Source organism: Equus asinus, chromosome 20 (genome assembly GCF_041296235.1).
Source record: "Equus asinus isolate D_3611 breed Donkey chromosome 20, EquAss-T2T_v2, whole genome shotgun sequence".
In the NCBI taxonomy this organism is placed as follows: domain Eukaryota; kingdom Metazoa; phylum Chordata; class Mammalia; order Perissodactyla; family Equidae; genus Equus; species Equus asinus.
Window position 1 is genome coordinate 104,732,845 of NC_091809.1, and position 19,179 is coordinate 104,752,023.

Below are 19,179 nucleotides of genomic sequence, written 5' to 3' on the forward strand. Positions count from 1 at the left end.
TGATTTGGTACCCCCATCTCAGAGTTACAAACAAATCATTGTTAACTAACAGATATAATTATAAATAAGGTATGTCTTTCCCCTTAACCTTTTAAAAAGGAAAACAACTTCTAGCAAAATAAATAAAATAAAAACAAATAAACGACCAAAAAGTTTGGTGGTCAGTTATACATAACTGCTTATAGCAACATACATGCACACACTTTGTTTTATAATTTAGCCAATTATCTCTTTTCTCTGGCTTCTCTCATCTCTGTGCCTTCTGCTGTTATATATTAGTAGTCCGGGGAGAAAATGTATCTGATTGCCACACAATTGCTCTCAAAAAAGACACAAATCAGTACCATAGAGTCTACAAATCCACATTTAAAGTTCATCAAATCAATGTCCTGCTGGTAAGTATAAAATTAATGTGTCTGGTCACCTGGGTGGCAGTTACCAAATCAATTAGATGGTGGCTATATTGATATATTTCTTCGACTGCATTCAAAAAGATTATTTCTAAGGAAAATGTTTGGCACTTTTATTGCATATAAAAAAATCACACATGCTTACTTTAATTCAACAAAAGTGCCAATAAGAAAGTGAAAATCAGACCTTACCCTACTATTTAGAAATAACAACCATTAAATTCAACTGAACTGCCAGATACTTTTCTATGCATAGATCAATGTCTATATCTATATCTATGTTGGTACTTATATCCAGAGCCACATGTATATGGATGTATAAATAGGGATTTAGGTAGGTAGCTAATAAGTATACAAGTAAATAGACAAAAATAACTTTACAAAAATTGGATTTAACAGCAAAACTCATGGAAATATAACTTAAGAAATTGCTAATAAATAGTTAAGAGATATTAATGATTTAAAGATCCCTCTACGGAAAATATATAACTATCAGGGTCTAATCAAGAAAACAGAGGCCATGCCAGGTGGTCCATTAGAAGGTTTATTAGAGGAAATTTACTTTGAGGAGTTAGTTAAAACAGCTACAAGTAGTGAAGCAATCATTATTAAAAAGAGCAAGAAGCCATCAGCATCCAGGAACAAAGAAAGAAGTCCTTTATCAGAGTACAGGAGCCTCCACTGCCTGGAGGGAGGTGGGTCTAGGGAGGCTGTTCTTTGGGTGTTGGAATCATGAAGATAGTTATGGCCAGAGATGGTATCCAAAGCAGAGAGAGAGAGAGGAAGACTTAAGTTGGCTCCTCCTCATCCCTCAATCTCCCTCCCAGTGATTCCCATTGGCTAAATTCAATTGGAAGTCTATGGGCAAAGAGGCCTGGGAAACATAGCTCATAGGGATTAGGCCCATGACTTGTAGAGCAGAGCAAGGACAGAGTGAGAAGTAGACCTGGAAGGCAATAGACAAATTACCAGTGCCACAATTTTTTCAGCGTAGACCTGGAAGCCAACAAAGTGTCAGATAAGGAAAGAAAGAAAAAGATTAGGAACAAGAAGAGTTGAAGACTTTTGTCAAGCCGTATTTTAATTTGGGACAGTATTGATTGACTTTTTTGTTGCAAAGATGAAGAAATTTTCTACTTTCTCCCTTTTCCCTTCTATCCATCTCCCATTTTTTATCAGTTAAATATTTGTTACTTGGTCAAGATTTATAATATGCCTTATACTTTACACGTGCATACACACTTGAATAGATTCAAGACTTACTACCAATCTGCCTCCATATTTATGCTCTTTAATTTGTTAATCTTCATTTGTTCGAACGTTGTTTTAAAAGATTTCTTTACAAGGGTTTCGTGTCTGAAACATTTCTTGAGTTCTTGCCTCCTTGAGAATGAGTGCTGTCATAACATTAAAAAGAAATACAACTGAGTACAAAATTCATGACTGAAATTTGGGTGCCATTGCTCCACTCTCTCGTGGAAATGGGAGTTGCACTCATTTTTGCAAAGACTCCTCCGTTTTTCTTTCAGTTGACTGGATCTCATATATAAGTAGGTTATTTTAATTTTTTAACTAAATTTCCTAAGTTCTCTCATGATTAAGAATTTCTACCTGCTACCTTTTTCTTGAGAAAAATATGAAGACTAGCATAATATTCTTGCACCATTTTTCTCCCTCTATCAAAGCACTATTTGTATTGCTTATTTTCCTGGTGGCATTCAACCTTGCTACAGGGAAATCTGAGGCCCACCTGATTTTTTTCTTCATAGCTGACTCATTTTTTCCATCTGGCCCTCTCAAAATTCCTGCTTTGACGCTTGAAGTGCAGTAAATTAATCAGCACATATTACTTGATTGTTTGCTGTTGAGTTTTTCTAGAATGTGGTATTCTTCTTCATTCTTTAGATTTAGATTTTTTCTTGATTCAGGGGATCTTTTGTTCCTTTATATCTTTGAATATTCTCATTTGTTCCATTTTCGGAGGTTGTCTACTCCAAGGATATTTTAATGCCTTTTATTACCCTTCTATTAAATTGTCTTTATCTTTCACATTTATCTTCTCTTTTACCTAGTGTTTTTCTTTCACATCCACCTTTTATAATTCCTAAGATTAGCTCAAATCTTTCTCCGTCAGTAAATTGGAATTCTCTTTATCAGAAGTCTAATTTACTTCTTATTTCTGTAATAGTAGATTTGGATCACGATTTGTTTCTTTAGTTTTGCATCTCCATTTCCATCCATTGCCTTTGAGCTCTTTTTTTCACAGAATTCATTAGCTCATTCTGTTTTTCTATAGTATGAAGAACAACTGGGGAATTTCACCCTTTCCTTCAGGTTAGGTTTCTTCAAGAATAGTGTCACCTTTGTTTATTACATGCTAAACAAACTCTTTCTTCCTCATTCCCTCCTCTCTTTCTCATTTTTCTTTCTTTCCTGTTGTTGTGGTGTGTTTTCATATTTTCCATTCTACTTCTTTTCCTCTTTTTTCTGTTGAACATGGACAACTCGGTCCAGACTTTCTGCATGCTCTCATTGAGCAGTCTAATATCAGTATCCATGAATTCGGAATATACATAAGGAAATATGAATTCGACATTCCATAAATGTTTTCCCAAGAACCCTGGGTCAATGCCCCACACACTGTAAATCAGTGCAGCAGAGAAAAGAACTAAGTTTTGGAAAGAGTAGAGTTATAATTCACTCTTTCACTGACTAACTGAGTGACCTTGGACAAGTTCTCTGAACTTCCATTTCCTTACTTATATCATGGGGACAAAGCCATGTATTTCGCCAGGTTATTGTGGTGATTGAATAAGATAATGTAAGTAAAAAGCCTAACAAAGTACCTGGCAAATAGGAGATGCTCAAAAAATGTTACCCTCTCTTCCTGCAGGCCCCAGAACTCCCTCCCCAACTCTCCAATGCTGGTCATTCAACTAGAAACTGCTATTTCCATCAGAGTTAGTGCCACTTTTTAAAAAAAAGAAGCAATAGCTGAATGTGTGAGGCACAAGAAGTTGCAACTACACTCATTTTTAATCTCAATTCCAAGAATAATGGTGATTTCTTTCCCTTCTCTTCCCCTCCTCATCAAAATTAAAGGTAAATCTATACTGGCTTTTCCTTTGTTCCTAAAAGATACACTCCAAAACCTCTTTATTTGTTGGATTTTTTGACCTAACTCTATCCTACTATGACATTATAACATTTTGATAGCCAATATTCCTTGTGGCTTCATTTCTCTCCTCCACCAGTGAGTAAAACCTTCTGATTTCCTTGGGGAGAGGGAAGATACAACTTAGAACAATGATATCAAACAGGATCCTAAACAGGGTTTTCAAAACTTTTGTGGTGCTTGTTTGTCTGTTTTTGAATTCTGAAAACCTAGATGTGCATATTAAGAGTGCAAGTCTGGGAGCCAGCCAGTGGCATAGTGGTAAAATTTGCGTGCTCCACTTTAGCAGCCTGGGGTTAGTTTGTTCAGATCCTGGGCGCAGACCCACACACCACTCATCAAGCCATGCTGTGGCAGCATCCCATATACAAGGTAAAGGAAGATGGGCATGGATGTTAGCTCAGAGACCATCTTCCTCAAGCAATAAGAGGAAGATAAACCACAGATATTAGTTCAGGGCCAGTCTTCCTCACGAAAAAAACAGAAAGAGTGAAAGTCAGGAAGACTCAGACCATAGAATTATGCAATGAACCACATTATGAGGGAAGGTTATGTGATGACATTAGACCAGTCTTTCTATAGAAAAGAGATTCAAATTATTTTCTGGGATAGGCATAGGAGTTCGGAGAGGATTTGGAAAAGCGTTTAGATATGTGTGGAAGTCTGCTTCCAATTTTGCCTCCTCTTGGAGTCAAAACCCTAGAGAAATCATAGCAAATCCCTGATAGCTTTGGCTAAACAAAGTCAAAAGGAACTTGAAAGCTTTTACACCACTTCCCATCTGAAACTCTGGGGACAGAGTTGAGAGAGTCATGCAGGCTGCACCCATGCCATCATGGTATGGCAGTTCCCCAAAGACTAAAGGCTTCAGATTCCTCACCTCTCTCCACCTTGAGTTTTACTTAGCTTCCACAGGACATTGACAAGGGGTGAAAATTATTTATGTACCTAGAATTGAGAGCCTGTGTGCCTACTGAAGTGCCAAAGGGATGCGTGGAGAACCTCTAGTCCCAACTGGGGATGGACAGCCCAACTAAAGTCTGGATGGAGGATCAATTTATCAGTGATAGATTATTTGAAATTTGATCTTAACATCCATTATGGATTCAAATTCAAATTATGGAGGATTCAAGAAGCTGAGCAAATTCCAAATGGGATAAACCCAAAGAAATCCACACCAAGATACACCATAATCAAACTTCTAAAACTATAGACAAAGAAAAATCTCTGAAAAGAGAAAGATAAATGACATTTTACCTAGAGTGGTAAAACTATTCAAATGACAGATATGTTATTATAAACCATGGATGCCAGAAGGAAATGGCACATTTTCAAATACTGAAAGAAAAGGCAAGTCAGGACCCACTTTCAATATCAGGCTAAATTATCCTTCAGGAATAAAGGGGAAATCAAGACATTCTCAGATGAAGGAAAATTAGGAGAATGTGACACCAATAGACCTACCATAAAAAGTGACAGAAAGACGTTCTTGAATATTCATGCTCTTAATTGTTTTACTAAGGGAAGATAAAGTTATTATTCTTATCCAAACTGTATAATTGAGAACATGGAAGCTTAGATCAATGAAAGAATTTATCCAAGCTTGTCCAGAGATAGTGTTATGATAAAAATCAGTCATAAAGGAAAGTCATTTAACAAAGTTTTTCATTTATTTCCCACTTTTTGTTTCTTTAGTTACACTTTCGCTCCTTACCATAAAAAAACATTGTTTTTTAAAACCTTCTTTAATTCTTAAATGGAATTCGACATGCCTTTTAATTACAATATTATACTAGTAAGTGTAATATTACATTCACAGAACTAGACTATAAAAACGGGTATAATACCTTTAACAAATTGCAGAAACCATGTTCTTTAAATACCCTGCCTTAGCTAACGTCTATAATGACAAACAGTGAAATCATTTTGAATCTGCTGGGGCCAATTTACTGGTGCAGTGCACAAGGTCCAGTGCTTCCAGCTGTAATTAGAAAGTGGTGTCTGCTCTTGATTAGTTTTGGTTACTATAGTAATTCCATGTGCAGCCTATGCCTGCTGACTAGCGAACTAGGTCGTGTATCTTCTGTAAATTGCTCTTGTTAGTCACTGGTAATTTATTTTATGTTTCCAACAACAATTTCAAACCAGTAGTGTCAGGAACACATGTTTTTGAAATTATTGGGAAAACAGACCAAAGACTGTACCTCCAACCTCATCCTCGCTCTTAGCTATTAATGTTTACATAACCTATGAAATATTTTTGAAGATAATCAAAGATTGTGAACATGATATTTTTTAAATACAGGATTGGAAAAGATACTCCCTTTCTGCCAAGAATACTTATTACAAAATTATGACATCTCTTTATCTCTAAAAGAGACTATAAAATAATTTATAACCTGCATTGTTTTTGTTTTCTGCATTTTGATAGTCAATTTATCAGTGATAGATTATTTGAAATTTGATCTTAACATCCACTGTGGATTCAAATTCTGTTAACATTTTAAGGTACTTAATATGTCTGAGATTAGCAAAGAAATTTTACCCATTCTTATCCATTTATATTCAGTGGAAGCTAACAGTGTGCGATTTTCTTATTCCATTTTGGCGTATTGTCAATGCTCATAAATATATGCATAGCCTCAAACAGAATATCTTACCCAATAAGTATTGATATTGTGTCAGAAGCCTGGTATAATAATGAATATTTCAACAGCTATTCCATAGAGCTTTGACCAATTACAGAGGGTAAAATATCCAATATTGATCTACACAGATGTCTATACCTCACATATTGCTTTCCAGATGTATTTTCTTTCAAGAAATAAGAATTTGGTTCATAACATAAAAATATCTAAGCTAAATAAATTGGTTTGTAATAATTTTTAGCACATTAAATCATAGTCTGAAGTATAAGTAGGTGGTCAAATGCTTACTGAATAAATAAATGAGTAAAAATTTGCAACACAAATATAAAACAGAAAGCTTATATATAAAGTAAGGAGACTTTGTAGTGATAAACAAATTTGCCCTTAGAATAAATTTATTTTAAATATTGAAGTGTAAAACCTAAATTTCAAATATGAATTTCAAATATCTCCCTAACACTGAGATTATCATAGACCTCGTTCAGAATGTGACAATACTATTTGTATTATATTTATAAATGTAATATATAAACTGATCATTCACATTTATATTCCTATGCTTATACTTCTGAATTATTGCATATAAAAAAGTGCTAATACAGTATTCAGTCCTGATCATTCATGAGATAAAAGGATAAAACCATGATAGGACTTTAAAACACCATAAGCAATTTCCAACTCAAACCGTTACCCCAATATTAAGAGTAATGAAGCTTCAAGAGACAGTTGTATACACATTAATTATTGTAATTATTCAAGCTACTTTCCCTTAGGGCCACCATATTTCTAAGCCAAAAGGGCATTCTTAGCCCACTATGACAATTAGCATCTGATAAATGATGCCACTGCCACACTTCTAATATAGTGATTGATCATTTCCAATTAGTTCCTGAGAGAAATCAATGGTTCCTTCCTAGAGCATTTCCATTAACTAATTTATGTTAATATGAATACTCCATATCCACAATTTGCTAGGGAAGATGGGCCATTCTATTTATAACTGGTTGTTACTTTAGAGCTTCAGTATACTGTTTTGGAACTCACAAAATGTATAAAAGAGCTATAAAGATCAGGTAAAATCAGGCAATTTAACCGCCGCAACTCAATCTTGACACTGTTGAATGTTGAGTCAACTCAAATGCAACGAAGCAACTTTGGAAGATTCTTCAGATTTTTTGGTTGTAGCTTGAAGATGTTGCCATACCTAGGGACACCCATTCTTCATTTGGATTTCTACTTCTTGTAGCCACTACTAAAATGAGTTCTATTTCTTAAAGATAGGCCCTGAAAGGTGATGCTCTAATCCAACGTCTGCTCCATTCCTTTGCATTCAGGAACAGTTGTCAACTACTTAATACATGTCAGTCATAGTGTGAGGGCCTGGATGTTCCAGCAAAACAGAGGCAGTCCTGTCCTCACTGAGCTCATACTCTAGTGGAAAAGACAGACACACAGAAACACCACCACCATAATTAATAGGAAATTGGTGGTCTGAAGGAAAAATAAAAGGGTGAGATATATTTAGATAGAGGCATTATGGTGAGAGAATGAAATTAAGCTGAGAAGTGACGGACCTGGGTGAGAACATTCTTGGAACAATGTAAGCAAAGTTTCTAAGACAGGAGAAAGCTCAGCCTATTTCAAGAACTGAAAGAATTCCTGTATTTCTGGAGTGCATAGAAGTTGGCTTAATATAGAATAGCTCATCACTGGAAACAAACACAAAGTGAAGTATGTGGGTAGAGATGCTAGTATAGATAGAGGTAGTGGTATGAGTCTGCATAAGTTCTCTTCCAATTACTTCAGATTTCTAAGTGAATATGACTGAGAGTCCACTCTGAACTGTTAGGTGGAGTACGGACTGTAGGGTGCAATAAAGAAAGCAGAGAAATCAATGATCTGGCAATAATTGCAATGATCTGGCAGTGATATGATGGCTGAGACTAAGTGACCATATAAATTATCAGCCAAACCAGGGCACTTTAGAGAATAAAAGAGGACACTTGTGGTAATTATGCCAGGACAATAGGCATAACTCAAATCTGTCCTGAGCAAACAAGAGTTTATGGCCACCCTAGTGTATACTAGGGTGATGAGCGGAAATGAAGATAAGGGGAAATAGGTTGATGGAATGAATTTGAATGTTAGGAGAGAGGAAGAATTCAAGGCGATATCCCAGGTTTCTGTGTATTTTCTGGGAAATCCATGGAAATAGGTAGGCTATCCAGTAAGAATTCTGTTTTGGATTTGTTTGGTTTGAGAGGCTTGTGAGACGTTTAAGTGGGGACATTGGCCCTGAAGCTCTAGGAGACCTCTGGGCTGGAGATATGAACTGTGCAACTGACAGCACAGAGGTAGTATTTAAAGCCGTGAAAATGGATGGGATCACATGGGAAGAGCATGTACACAGAAGAGGAAGCAGACTATTAAACTCTGAGAAAGCCCCGGGAAAGTTTGATTAGGGGAGGAGGAACCAGAAACTAGACTGAGAAAAAGTAGCTAGAAATGTAAGAGGAAACCAGAACAGACTGCTGTCATATGAGTTATGAGAACAGAATTTCAACCCCAGGTTCAAAAAGAAGGGAGCGGCCAAAATGTCTCATGCTGCGAGAGGTCAAGCAACTTGTTATCGGAAAAGCATCCTTTGAATTTGGCATCATGGAGATGATCAGTGACCTTGACAAGACTTATTTCAGAGGAGTATTGAGGGCTGAAGTTAGGTTGCTTTGAGTTAAAGGGAAACTGAGGACTTCTACTTCTGGCAAAGCCCTGGCTATACATTCAGCAGGGCCCAATTGCTACAAACATTTAGATTCTCAATAAAACATGTTTCTAAAGCTTTGTTGGAATTTCCGGAAATAAAGAAAATTTCCAGGCCATCTCTCTCCACCCTCCACCTCCGCCCTCCCCCCCCCAAACATATATATCTGCAAAAGCAGGGAGATGTGAGTAGCCTGCAAAAAGGATTTGGAAACTATGCTTTGAGCAAGCCACGAGGTAGGGAAACTGAAGCCAAAACTCTTGCATTAAGCCAGGAACCTTGGCAAAGTGGCCCCAGGTTAGAGGTTTTCACTACTTCCGAGAGAAGCAATGGAAAATGCTCTCATGGGGAAACAATACCCTATTTAGATTCTTAGGTTTCCATAGATTGAAATCAAATAAATGTGAATTCACAGTAAGAAATTCCAAGACACATAAAGAAGCAAGTCACCATGAGTGAGAATGACAGAAACAACAACCGGGTTTAGATCCCCACGGACTTCAGGTTTTGAAATTATTATTACAGAATATAAAATAACAATCTTAAAAAACATAAAAATGGAATCACAAAAATTAAACATGCAATATGAAATTATCAAAAATGACCAGGCAGATGGGGGGGAGGCAAATAAAATTTTTAGGAAAAAAATATTGTTGAAACTTACATGGCTGGAAACTCAATGGCTGAATTAAATGTCAGATAGATCAGGTGCAATTAAGAAGAATATACTAATACAACCACGGATATAGGCAAAGTCACTGGGACAACACGCAAAAACAGTCATCTAGAAAAGAGAGAAGTGTAAAGAGTATTTCTCTTCCATGTAACAAGACAAGCTGGGAAGGCAGGCTCTGTCCCGCCCTCCTGAGCACGTGGCTTCCTCTTCGTCTACAGCAGTTGTTCCAGCTCTCCGCAGCCATAGGATTCAAGGTAGCTCACTAGCACCACACTGACTTTCCAGCCCATTTGAAGGGAGAAACAGCATTAGGGCAAATGATTTCATATTTCTAGAGTATGAATAAGTTGTGCATATCACTTTTTCTTATATACAAGTGGTCAAAACCTCGTGTATGGCCACACATAACTGCAAGAGAAATTGGGAAATTTACCCTTCAAGTAGGGTGGCCATTTCTAGCTGAAACTTAGGGGTGAGATATTATTACTAAAATGAAGATGGGGAAATGAACCCTAGGAGATAACAGCAGTTTCCACACTAGCATGGAGTGATAAGGAGATAACAACTATGAAAAAGAGGTTATAGGATATAAGAGTAGCATGAGAAGATATAACACAGGCCTGATCAGAGTCACAGGAGAGATCAGAAAAAGTGGAGGAAAGGAAACACTGGAAGAAAAAGTGAGCAGAGAAAAACACAAATCCATAGATAAATGAAACACGACACATAACAAGCAAGGAAAACAGAGAAATTCACAGTTGTATATATTGTAGTGTCTGCATTGAATGAAGGAAGAACTATCTTAAAAGAAACCGGAGAGAGATCACTCAGAAGAAAACCACATGTAGACTGACAACAGCTTTTTAATATCAGCAATGGAAAACGGAAAAGAATGAATTACTGTCTGTAACAGGTTAGACTAAAACAGGTACACAGCAAAATTATCTTCCAAGAACGTTGACAAGATATTTTTAGACAAAAACCAAAAAAGTTTACCAGCAAGAGAACTTCTCCAGGGGAATCCCTAAAAAACAATAAGGAAATTGATCCCAGGGGAAGGTCTGAGACGCACTGGGACACGTGGGAAAATCAAAATGCGCTTTTCTCTATAAAACATTAATTATGGTGTTATAATTTGTTGGATTTTTCCTTGAAAAGAACAAAACTAAAACACTGGATAAATTAGTAACTTGAGAGTTGGGACTTCAGAGTTAATCCCAAGGTTTATTGTATTGTTAGGAAGGGAGATTAAGATATTGACTAATTTTAGGTATTTTTAAATTAAAAGTGGTAAAAGTTTCAAGAGTAAGAGTGTAGGTATAGAATATAGCATCCCAAGTGGTAGAGGGAGAAATGGAATAAGACAAACAACAATTCAATCAATCAAAAAGAGCTGAGAGAGAAACGAAACAGAAAATCAAGACAAACAGAAAGCACAAAGTAGGGTAGCAGAAAAAAGTCCAATCATATTAACAATGAAATAACAATAGAGGGGGCCAGCCCTGTGGCCGAGCTGTTAAGTTCCCACACTCCGCTTCGGCAGCCCAGGGTTTCGAGGTTCAGATCCTGGGCCAGGACATGGCACCACTCATTAGGCCACATTGAGGCAGTGTCCCACATACCACAACTAGAAGGACCCACAACTAAGAAAAAATATACAACTATGTACTGGGGGGATTTGGGGAGAAAAAGCAGAAAAAAAAAGAAGATTGGCAACAGTTGTTAGCTCAGGTGCCAATCTTTAGAAAACAAAAAAAGAAATAATAATAGAAAAAATAGACTTTAAAGCAGAAAGGTAGTCACTACAAAATAAACAGTCCAACTCATTAAGATGATGTAACCATTCTGTATTTGTTTGCATGTCATAAAATTGCTCAAAATACATAAAACAATTGATAAAATTTCTCGAACCAGGATGATAGTGAGGAATTTCAACACTGCTTCCTCATTTATTTGATAGGACAAACAGAAAAAAATTAGTAAATATGCAGAATAATTGAACAAAATGTTAACAAAGTTATTTTTCATAACATACATAGAATTGTGTCACAAAATTAGAGAAAACACATTCTTTTCAAGTACATGTGGTATATTTACAAAAATTGACCACTTATTTGGACAATAAACTGAGTCTCAATAAATATTAAAGATTCAGTGTAATATAAACTACATTTTCTGATGAAAATCAAATTAATTTGGAAAAGAGTAACAAAAAGATAATTTTCTAAAAATCTTTATTCATTGAGGAATTTACAAAATGATTCTAAATAATTCATGGATTACAGAAGAAATCATAGTGGAAACTAAACCATAAATACTTAGAACTGAATGATAATGAAAATGCTACAAATCAAAATATGAGACTTGCAGTGAAAGCAGAACTTAGAGGATTTAAATGCTAATATAATAAAAACAGAGCAAAGTTACAAATGAACTAAAAGTCTTTGCTTAAGAAGTGAGGAAAGAAGAGCAGAATAAAAGCAAAGAACAAAATAGATAAAATAAGAGCAAAAATTTTTGAAATAGAAAAAATGAGAAAGTGTTAGTTCACTAGCAAATATTATGTAGTAGATAACATCTGGGGAGACGAACCAAGGAAAAGCAAAGACAGAAAATAAGGAAATAAGGCATAAGGAAAAATAGAAATAAAAATGAAACAGAATTACAGATACACCAGTGATAAAAAAAAAAAAGGTAAGAAAATAGTGATAAAAAGGTAAGAAACAACTTTGTTCCAATAAATTTAAAAACTTGGATGAAATAAATTTTGAGATAAATGTAACTTACTAAAACTGACTTAAGAAGAAATAGAAAGTGTGAACACCTCTAACAACCACTAAAGAAACTGAAATTGTAATTAAGTCCTTCAATTAAAGAAAAAAATCAGGCTCAGATTGTATTTGAGGATAATTCTACAAAACTCTCAAGACACTGATCATTCCAATTGTATAGAACTCTTACAGAGAACAGGAAAAAGCAGAATAGTCCCTAATTCATTCTACGTGGCCAATATAATCTTGGGATTAATTTCAAATAGAAGAAGCGTAAGAATAAAAAGTTATAGGTCCATCTCACTCATGAACTCAGAATCAAAAATCTAAACAAAATGTAAACTGAATTGAAATGTATTAAAAAGTTAATACATCAGGGGCTGGCCCCGTGGCCGAGTGGTTAAGTTCGCGCGCTCCTGCTGCAGGCAGCCCAGTGTTTCGTTGGTTCGAATCCTGGGCACGGACATGGCACTGCTCATCAAGCCACGCTTAGGCAGCATCCCACATGCCACAACTAGAAGGACCCACAACAAAGAATATAGAACTAAGTAGCAGGGGGCTTTCGGGAGAAAAAGGAAAAAACAAAACAAAAAATGCTTTAATAAAAAAAAAATAAGTTAATACATCTGACTAAGTTGTGTATCCCAGAAATGCAATGACAAATTATCATTAAAAACATGAACATAATAAAAGTGGGAAAAGATCTCAACATTTTCATCTCATTACATGTAGGAAAAGCGTTCAAGCAGCATTTACTGAGAACTTACTCTGTAATAGGAGCATATTTTCCTTACTTTATTTTTAAAGTCTAAACATGAAAATATTTGATAACTTTAGAAAATCTAGAAATGGTAAGTACATTTAGTATAGCTATGGAAATAGCAGACATATGACCAAAAGATGGAAAGGAATACACAAAAACAAAAATAGTGCCAAGGTAACAGGATATTCCTTTAATACTATTATCATATTATTTATCCAATAAAAGTGTATTTAAAATATTAAACTTCCAACCTTGTTTTATTTTTAAATTTATCTTAATGGTCAAATCTTAATGATGAGTCTTTCTTAGTTCTTATTATACCTTCATGCACAGCTGCTTTTCATGAATACTAATAAAGTGTGGATCATATTTTACAAACATTTATTTATGTGTTTATGAATTTAAAGAAGAGAAAATAAGTGAATCTGCCTGTTTATAACTTCTGACATCATTTTCATATTCATATTTCATATTTAACTTTTTCCTTAATTATATTAAGTAGTTAGAAAAGGTGGAATTTTTCCATTTTATAGATGAATAAACTCTGATTTAGAGAGTGAAATAACTTGGTAAAAGTAACAGCAGTAGATAATAGCCCAGATTTAAACAATATTCAACAAGTTAACCCCTCTTGTGTGCCAGGCCCCGTGTTAGAGTATAAAGTGGTGATATGGACCTTTTAATTCAATATTAGTTTTCAAATCACCAACCCACCTCCCTAAAAAAATCGTGTGAAGCTAACAAGTTAGAAAAGATCCAGATCCTTGTTGACTTCACCACCTAAGAGCCATACAATGCTGGACAAATCACTATGCTATCAGCTCCTTGATGAATAAACTGTGAAGCTTACAGCACAGTGCCGTCTTACAGTTATATTAAGACGTTCTGCTAAGATGATCTAATTGTAGAACTTTGTAAACTATAAGACACCATACAAATGCAAAGCCTTATTTATTCACTAGAAACCAAATCTTTCCCACTAGAATCAGAACCTTAATAAACAGCCAGACAACAGCAGTTAGTTTCCAAATATTCTAAAATACTCAATAAATATACAATCAGCCCAAGAGTAGTTCTAAGAGAGCACCGAGATATTTGTCCTTGAATATTCTAACAGGAAACGACAGACATGCAGTCATTTCATCTGCTAGCTCATGAGAAGCTCAAATTTTTATTCAATTTCCTATTCCTTCCTCTCATTTTTCCACCTAGACATAGATTCCTAGAGGGATAATAAGATTATTACTAGACTCAATAGCATCTTTCACATCTTTAATTTTGTTTAAAATGAGATAAAGAATACAGATTAAGGTTCTAGTCCTGGCTTCATGTATTCAAGCATTTGGAGCATTTACCACGTCGAGGCACTGTGCTAGGCTCTGGGGTAAAAAAAATCAAGATACAGCTTCTGCTCTCACGTTGCTGATTTTCTGCATGCCCTTGAGCATTGTACTTAATCTCTTTTAGCCTATATCCTGATTTATAAGATCAGTCTTGGTGCAAAGATTAAATAAGATTATCTATGTTTTGAATATAGCGTGGAGCCTAAAATAAAATATAGTAAGCAGAAAAACATATTTTAAAATTTTCTTTATCATCTATATCAATTTTTGTCATTTTATCTTAAATAAGAGTATGCAGGGGCTGGCCCAGGGGTGTAGTGGTTAAGTTTGAGCACTCGCTTCAGCAGCCAAAGGTTTGCAGGTTCAGATCCTCAGCGTGCACCTAGTACTGCCTGTCAAGCCACGCTGTGGCGGCATCCTACATAAAATAGAGGAAGACTGGCACAAATGTAGCTCAGCGACAATCTTCCTCAAGCAAAAAGAGGAAAGACTGGCAACAGATGTTAGCTCAGGGCCAATCTTCCACACAAAATAAATAAATAGAGTGTGCAGTGTAGCTACAGAAATACGGGAATAAGCTTACAAATTGTCATTCTCTAAAACTAAAGTTTAGGGTTATGAGCCAATATTAGGACCTGCTAGGGTAGAACTCTTCAATGGCTTATGTTTCCTGAAAAAAGACTTTATGTAAGTGATAGAAGGAATTGTCTTTCTTCTTGCATTAATGGCAAATGCAACCTAAAGAATGGTCCACATGGCCTAGAGCTAGAAAAAGGAATCAGGCTACAGGAAATAAGAACTTGCTGGTGTTAACCCAGGATCATCCAGAAAAGTGTACTTACTAGTGGAACAGTAGCTTCCTCCAAGTTCTACTACAGAATTAAAAATTCTACAAGATTATACAACTCCTTTGCTCTGATTCCATTGCTGGAATTAGAAATTAACTTTCTGAGTATCAATGTTTTCCAAAGAATCTTGCTACCAACTAACTTGGATATGGACAAAAATATCTTAATGAATGGAAATTATATCCCCCTAACAAAAATGCATCAATTTTCTTAAGTTTTCTTAATAAATTTTTCTTTGGTGATCGGGAATCACTCTGCCAGTTGTGGAGCATCTGGGTAAACTCACAAAATTAGATTGCTACACATGCCAAATATTCTAAACTGTCCCCAGAGGGCAGTCACCAAGGGAAAAATAAGGGAATATAACTATTTTAGTCTAAACACTTCATTTAACGTACGAGGCAACTGCAACATCAAGGTTGTGACTTCTTAACCTAGTCAACGGCAGAAGAGGCACCGAAATCTGGGTCTCTAATTCAGAAGTTGGTTTTGATTCTTTTACCATCAAATGCAAAGTTAATATCCAAAGGCATGTACTTGTATTTACTATGCTTTAAACAATCTTTTTCCCGTCCTTAAGTCAATACTTTAAAGTACTGTTTGGTCTTTCCATTTCAGAGCAGTAAGTTGCAGAAATGAGAAACAAACTTTCTGAGTAACACAATTTTAATACATGTTGATGCTGGTTAATTGGTTAGGACATTAGGTTAACAGGGCCAAAGTCTAGGGTTTAAACTTCAAATAGGCCAGTTAGTTTTTCAAACCAACATTTCCGACAACAGTCGTTGGTTAAAAACTGTTCACTACTTGGGTGGGAAAATCCTAGAAAAGTAAAATACACCGATAGAAAAAAGGTGTCTTGTCACTTTAAAGCTGCTTTTTCTTTGAAAAGTACCTTGTTTGGGGCATTCCTAGAAATGGGTCTTCTAAAAAGCAAACTATTGTTAATTTTATGGCTTTAAGTAGGATATTTCCAATGTCACCTCCTCCATCCGGAAAATCTATGGCACTCTAGTTACTTTACATATTTATAACTCTGAATTATAAATACACCTATTGTAAATTAGCACCAAAATTATTTTGGACACATGAAAGTAAAGATTTGGTGGCAACACTGGAATTTTAATTTTGTAAACCATTTATTCGAATAATCAATAACAGAACGTGGCGCGAAGACAACTGGGGCCTGGGCTGAGACCTCAAACTTGTCGTTTCCCAAATGCAACGTCATGCACCAGTCCCAAGAGCTAACAACAGGTCTGTCCAGATGCTAAGACCAGGGACCTCGAAATCTCCATCCTGCGCCTTCCAGGACTCCAGCGCAGTCCGAACTTCATCCTTCAGAGGCGGCGGGGCCTGGCAGAGGCTTTGAAACCGGCCGTACAGCTCCTCCCAGGGCACGGCCTGGGACTCCGCTCCCACCCAGACGCCTCGCTGCAGGTCGTAGTGCAGATGGCGCCCCCAGTCCGCGAGCAGGCCCAGGTAGACCCGGGAGAGCTCGGGGTGGCGGCCTGCCACCGCAGCGACAACGCCGGCGGGGAGGCGGCGGCAAAAGGCAGCGAGGATGTCCGACTTGCCCAGAAGCCACCGGAGCAGCTCATGGTGCCCCTCTCCGGGCGTGTTGGGGGTGCCTGGCCCCGTCTCCTCCTCTTGGGGCCGCGGGCTGGGCGGCGACAGCAGCAGCGCGGCCGCCAGCACCTTCAGGAAGTTGTCCTGGGGCCCGCGCTCCCACAGGCCGCTCAGCAGCCCGCCGGGGCCCTCGGCCTGGGCGCCGGCCCGCTCCCGCAGGCGCCCCAGCAGCAGCTCGGCCTGCGTCTTCAGCAGGGCGTCCTCCTGCACGACCGGGCTCTCCTGGTAGCCGTGCAGGCGCAGCACGTGCACCGCCGCCCGGCGGCGGGCCAGGTGGGCCAGCCGGCCTTGCAGCGTGTCCTCGTCGGCGCCCGGCACGCCCGGGCCGGGAAAGACCTGCTGCAATAGGGCGTGCCAGACGGCCTCCCTGAGGGCCCGGTTCTGCAGCAGGCGCAGGGCCAGCACAAGGTCGCAGCGCCCCAGGGCCTGGAAGTTCGTCAGGCCCGGGTCTGGCGCCGGCCCAGACCCGCTGTCCTGCCTCCACTGGCTCTGCAGCCGCCGCTCCAGCGCCGTGCGAATGCGGGCATGGCGGCCGAATCGCCGGTGGACGTGGCGCAGGTAGCGCGCCCACTGCAGGGCCCTGCGCACGGTCGCGGGGTCCCAGGTGCTGACGTGCGGCGTGCGCGAGACGGCCAGCACCTCCGAGAAGCGCGCCAGCTGCTGCAGGAGCGACTCCATGGGGGCGCGCCGGCCTTACTTCCGCCTCCACCTGGGAGACGGCGACTCTCTGCGTGCCGATTGGAGCGTCCGCGAAATGATACGCCTCACTCCAAGGCTATTGGTCAAAGTTCCTGTCAATCTGACAGCTGCTTTCATCCGGGTACCTTGACTCCGGGAAATCTAAACTGGGGAAGCGGCTCCAAGGTTCCACTTTCAGCCCCGATATTGGGGAGGCTGTCGGGACAGGAGAAGACAAATGTAGAGCATCCAGGTAGGGTTCCCGGAGCCACGTGCGCGATGCTGCGCTTCACGGAAGTCTCCGTGCTTCCTTTCGTTTTGGAAATAAGCCCTAGTAGAAATTTCCTGAGCTTTGCCCGAGAGAATGTGTGTTGAGGTTTATCAAAATCGGGTAACGCCAGAGACAAGCAGTTACGTTAGCCTATAAGACATGCTGTTACCTATTAGGTGAAGTTTTCAGTTCAGTTTAGTAAAATGTACTGACCTCCAATTAATGAATGCCAAGCACTGTGTTAAACTCGGGGCCTTCACATTGTTCTTTCATTATTAGAAGCGAAGCCCCAAAGACATTGAATCAAACAAAAAACTTCGAGATGAATACTTAACGAAAATGTTAAAGGGACTTAAAATTTTATTTCAAAGTTGCACAATTTTTTTGTTTTCAAAACAACCTTAGTTGACTCTTATTTCACTCAAATGGCACTTAAGAACATATAACAAAAACCAATGTTTGGCTGGAGATTTCAGGAAGAAAGAGGGGAAAGGAAAAAGGACCCATTTCTGGAAAGTCATCTGGATCATTCACTCTTGTATGCCGTCAACAAATATTTATTTGCTCACTCCTAGGAGCTGCATTGTCCAAAACCCCACGATTTCTAACTTACTGAAGCTGACATGGTAACTCATCTAAGCTGAATTTCTTTCCAACCCCAGAGACACTAGTCAAAACTATTCTAACAAATAGGCAGAACTGGTGTTTTGTTTTGCTTTGCTTTAACAAAAAGGGGAAGAGAAATGAAGAGGAGAGTCATTTTTCATTTATTAGAATGAGCATTCCCTCAGCTTTTAAAAAATGAATAAATAAAGCAGTGGTGCTTATGCTATTAATTCAGTTTTATTATTTGCTATTTATCCCTTAGCCCAACTCTTATTTGGTCCTGAAGAGGTTACTTGATTTTACCCTAAGGATACTGTGTACCCTAAAATGCATTGTCTTGGCCACTGGAAACTCTGGGTCACATGAGCACAGCCTTTAACAAATGTACAGCCTTCACTAACTCATTTATGTATTTATTCTTATTTGAGCACTTATGTCACATAGTGTAAGATTTAGGAATAAATTAAATAAACGTAGTCCTGGTCCTGGTAGAGGAGTTCATTTCCTAACATTTAAGAGAGACATTAAACAAATAACCTCAAATGTGACAGGCTATAATGGAGATAGGCCAGCAAGACTTAGGTGATAGGAAAGGCTTCT

General features: G+C 38.1%; 1 protein-coding gene across 1 annotated transcript; it reads right to left on the reverse strand.

Moving 5' to 3' along the window:
• Nucleotides 1–16,515: 16,515 nt before the first annotated feature.
• Nucleotides 16,516–18,799, reverse strand: FANCF (FA complementation group F). The gene has a single exon (XM_044752913.2). The coding sequence runs from the start codon at nucleotides 17,700–17,702 to the stop codon at nucleotides 16,623–16,625; it is 1,080 nt and encodes a 359-aa protein (XP_044608848.1). The 5' UTR covers nucleotides 17,703–18,799; the 3' UTR covers nucleotides 16,516–16,622.
• Nucleotides 18,800–19,179: the final 380 nt, after the last annotated feature.

Coding starts and splice junctions, on each gene's coding strand:
- FANCF (XM_044752913.2), bottom strand. CDS start 17,702: ATGGAGTCGCTCCTGCAGCAGCTGGCGCGCTTCTCGGAGGTGCTGGCC.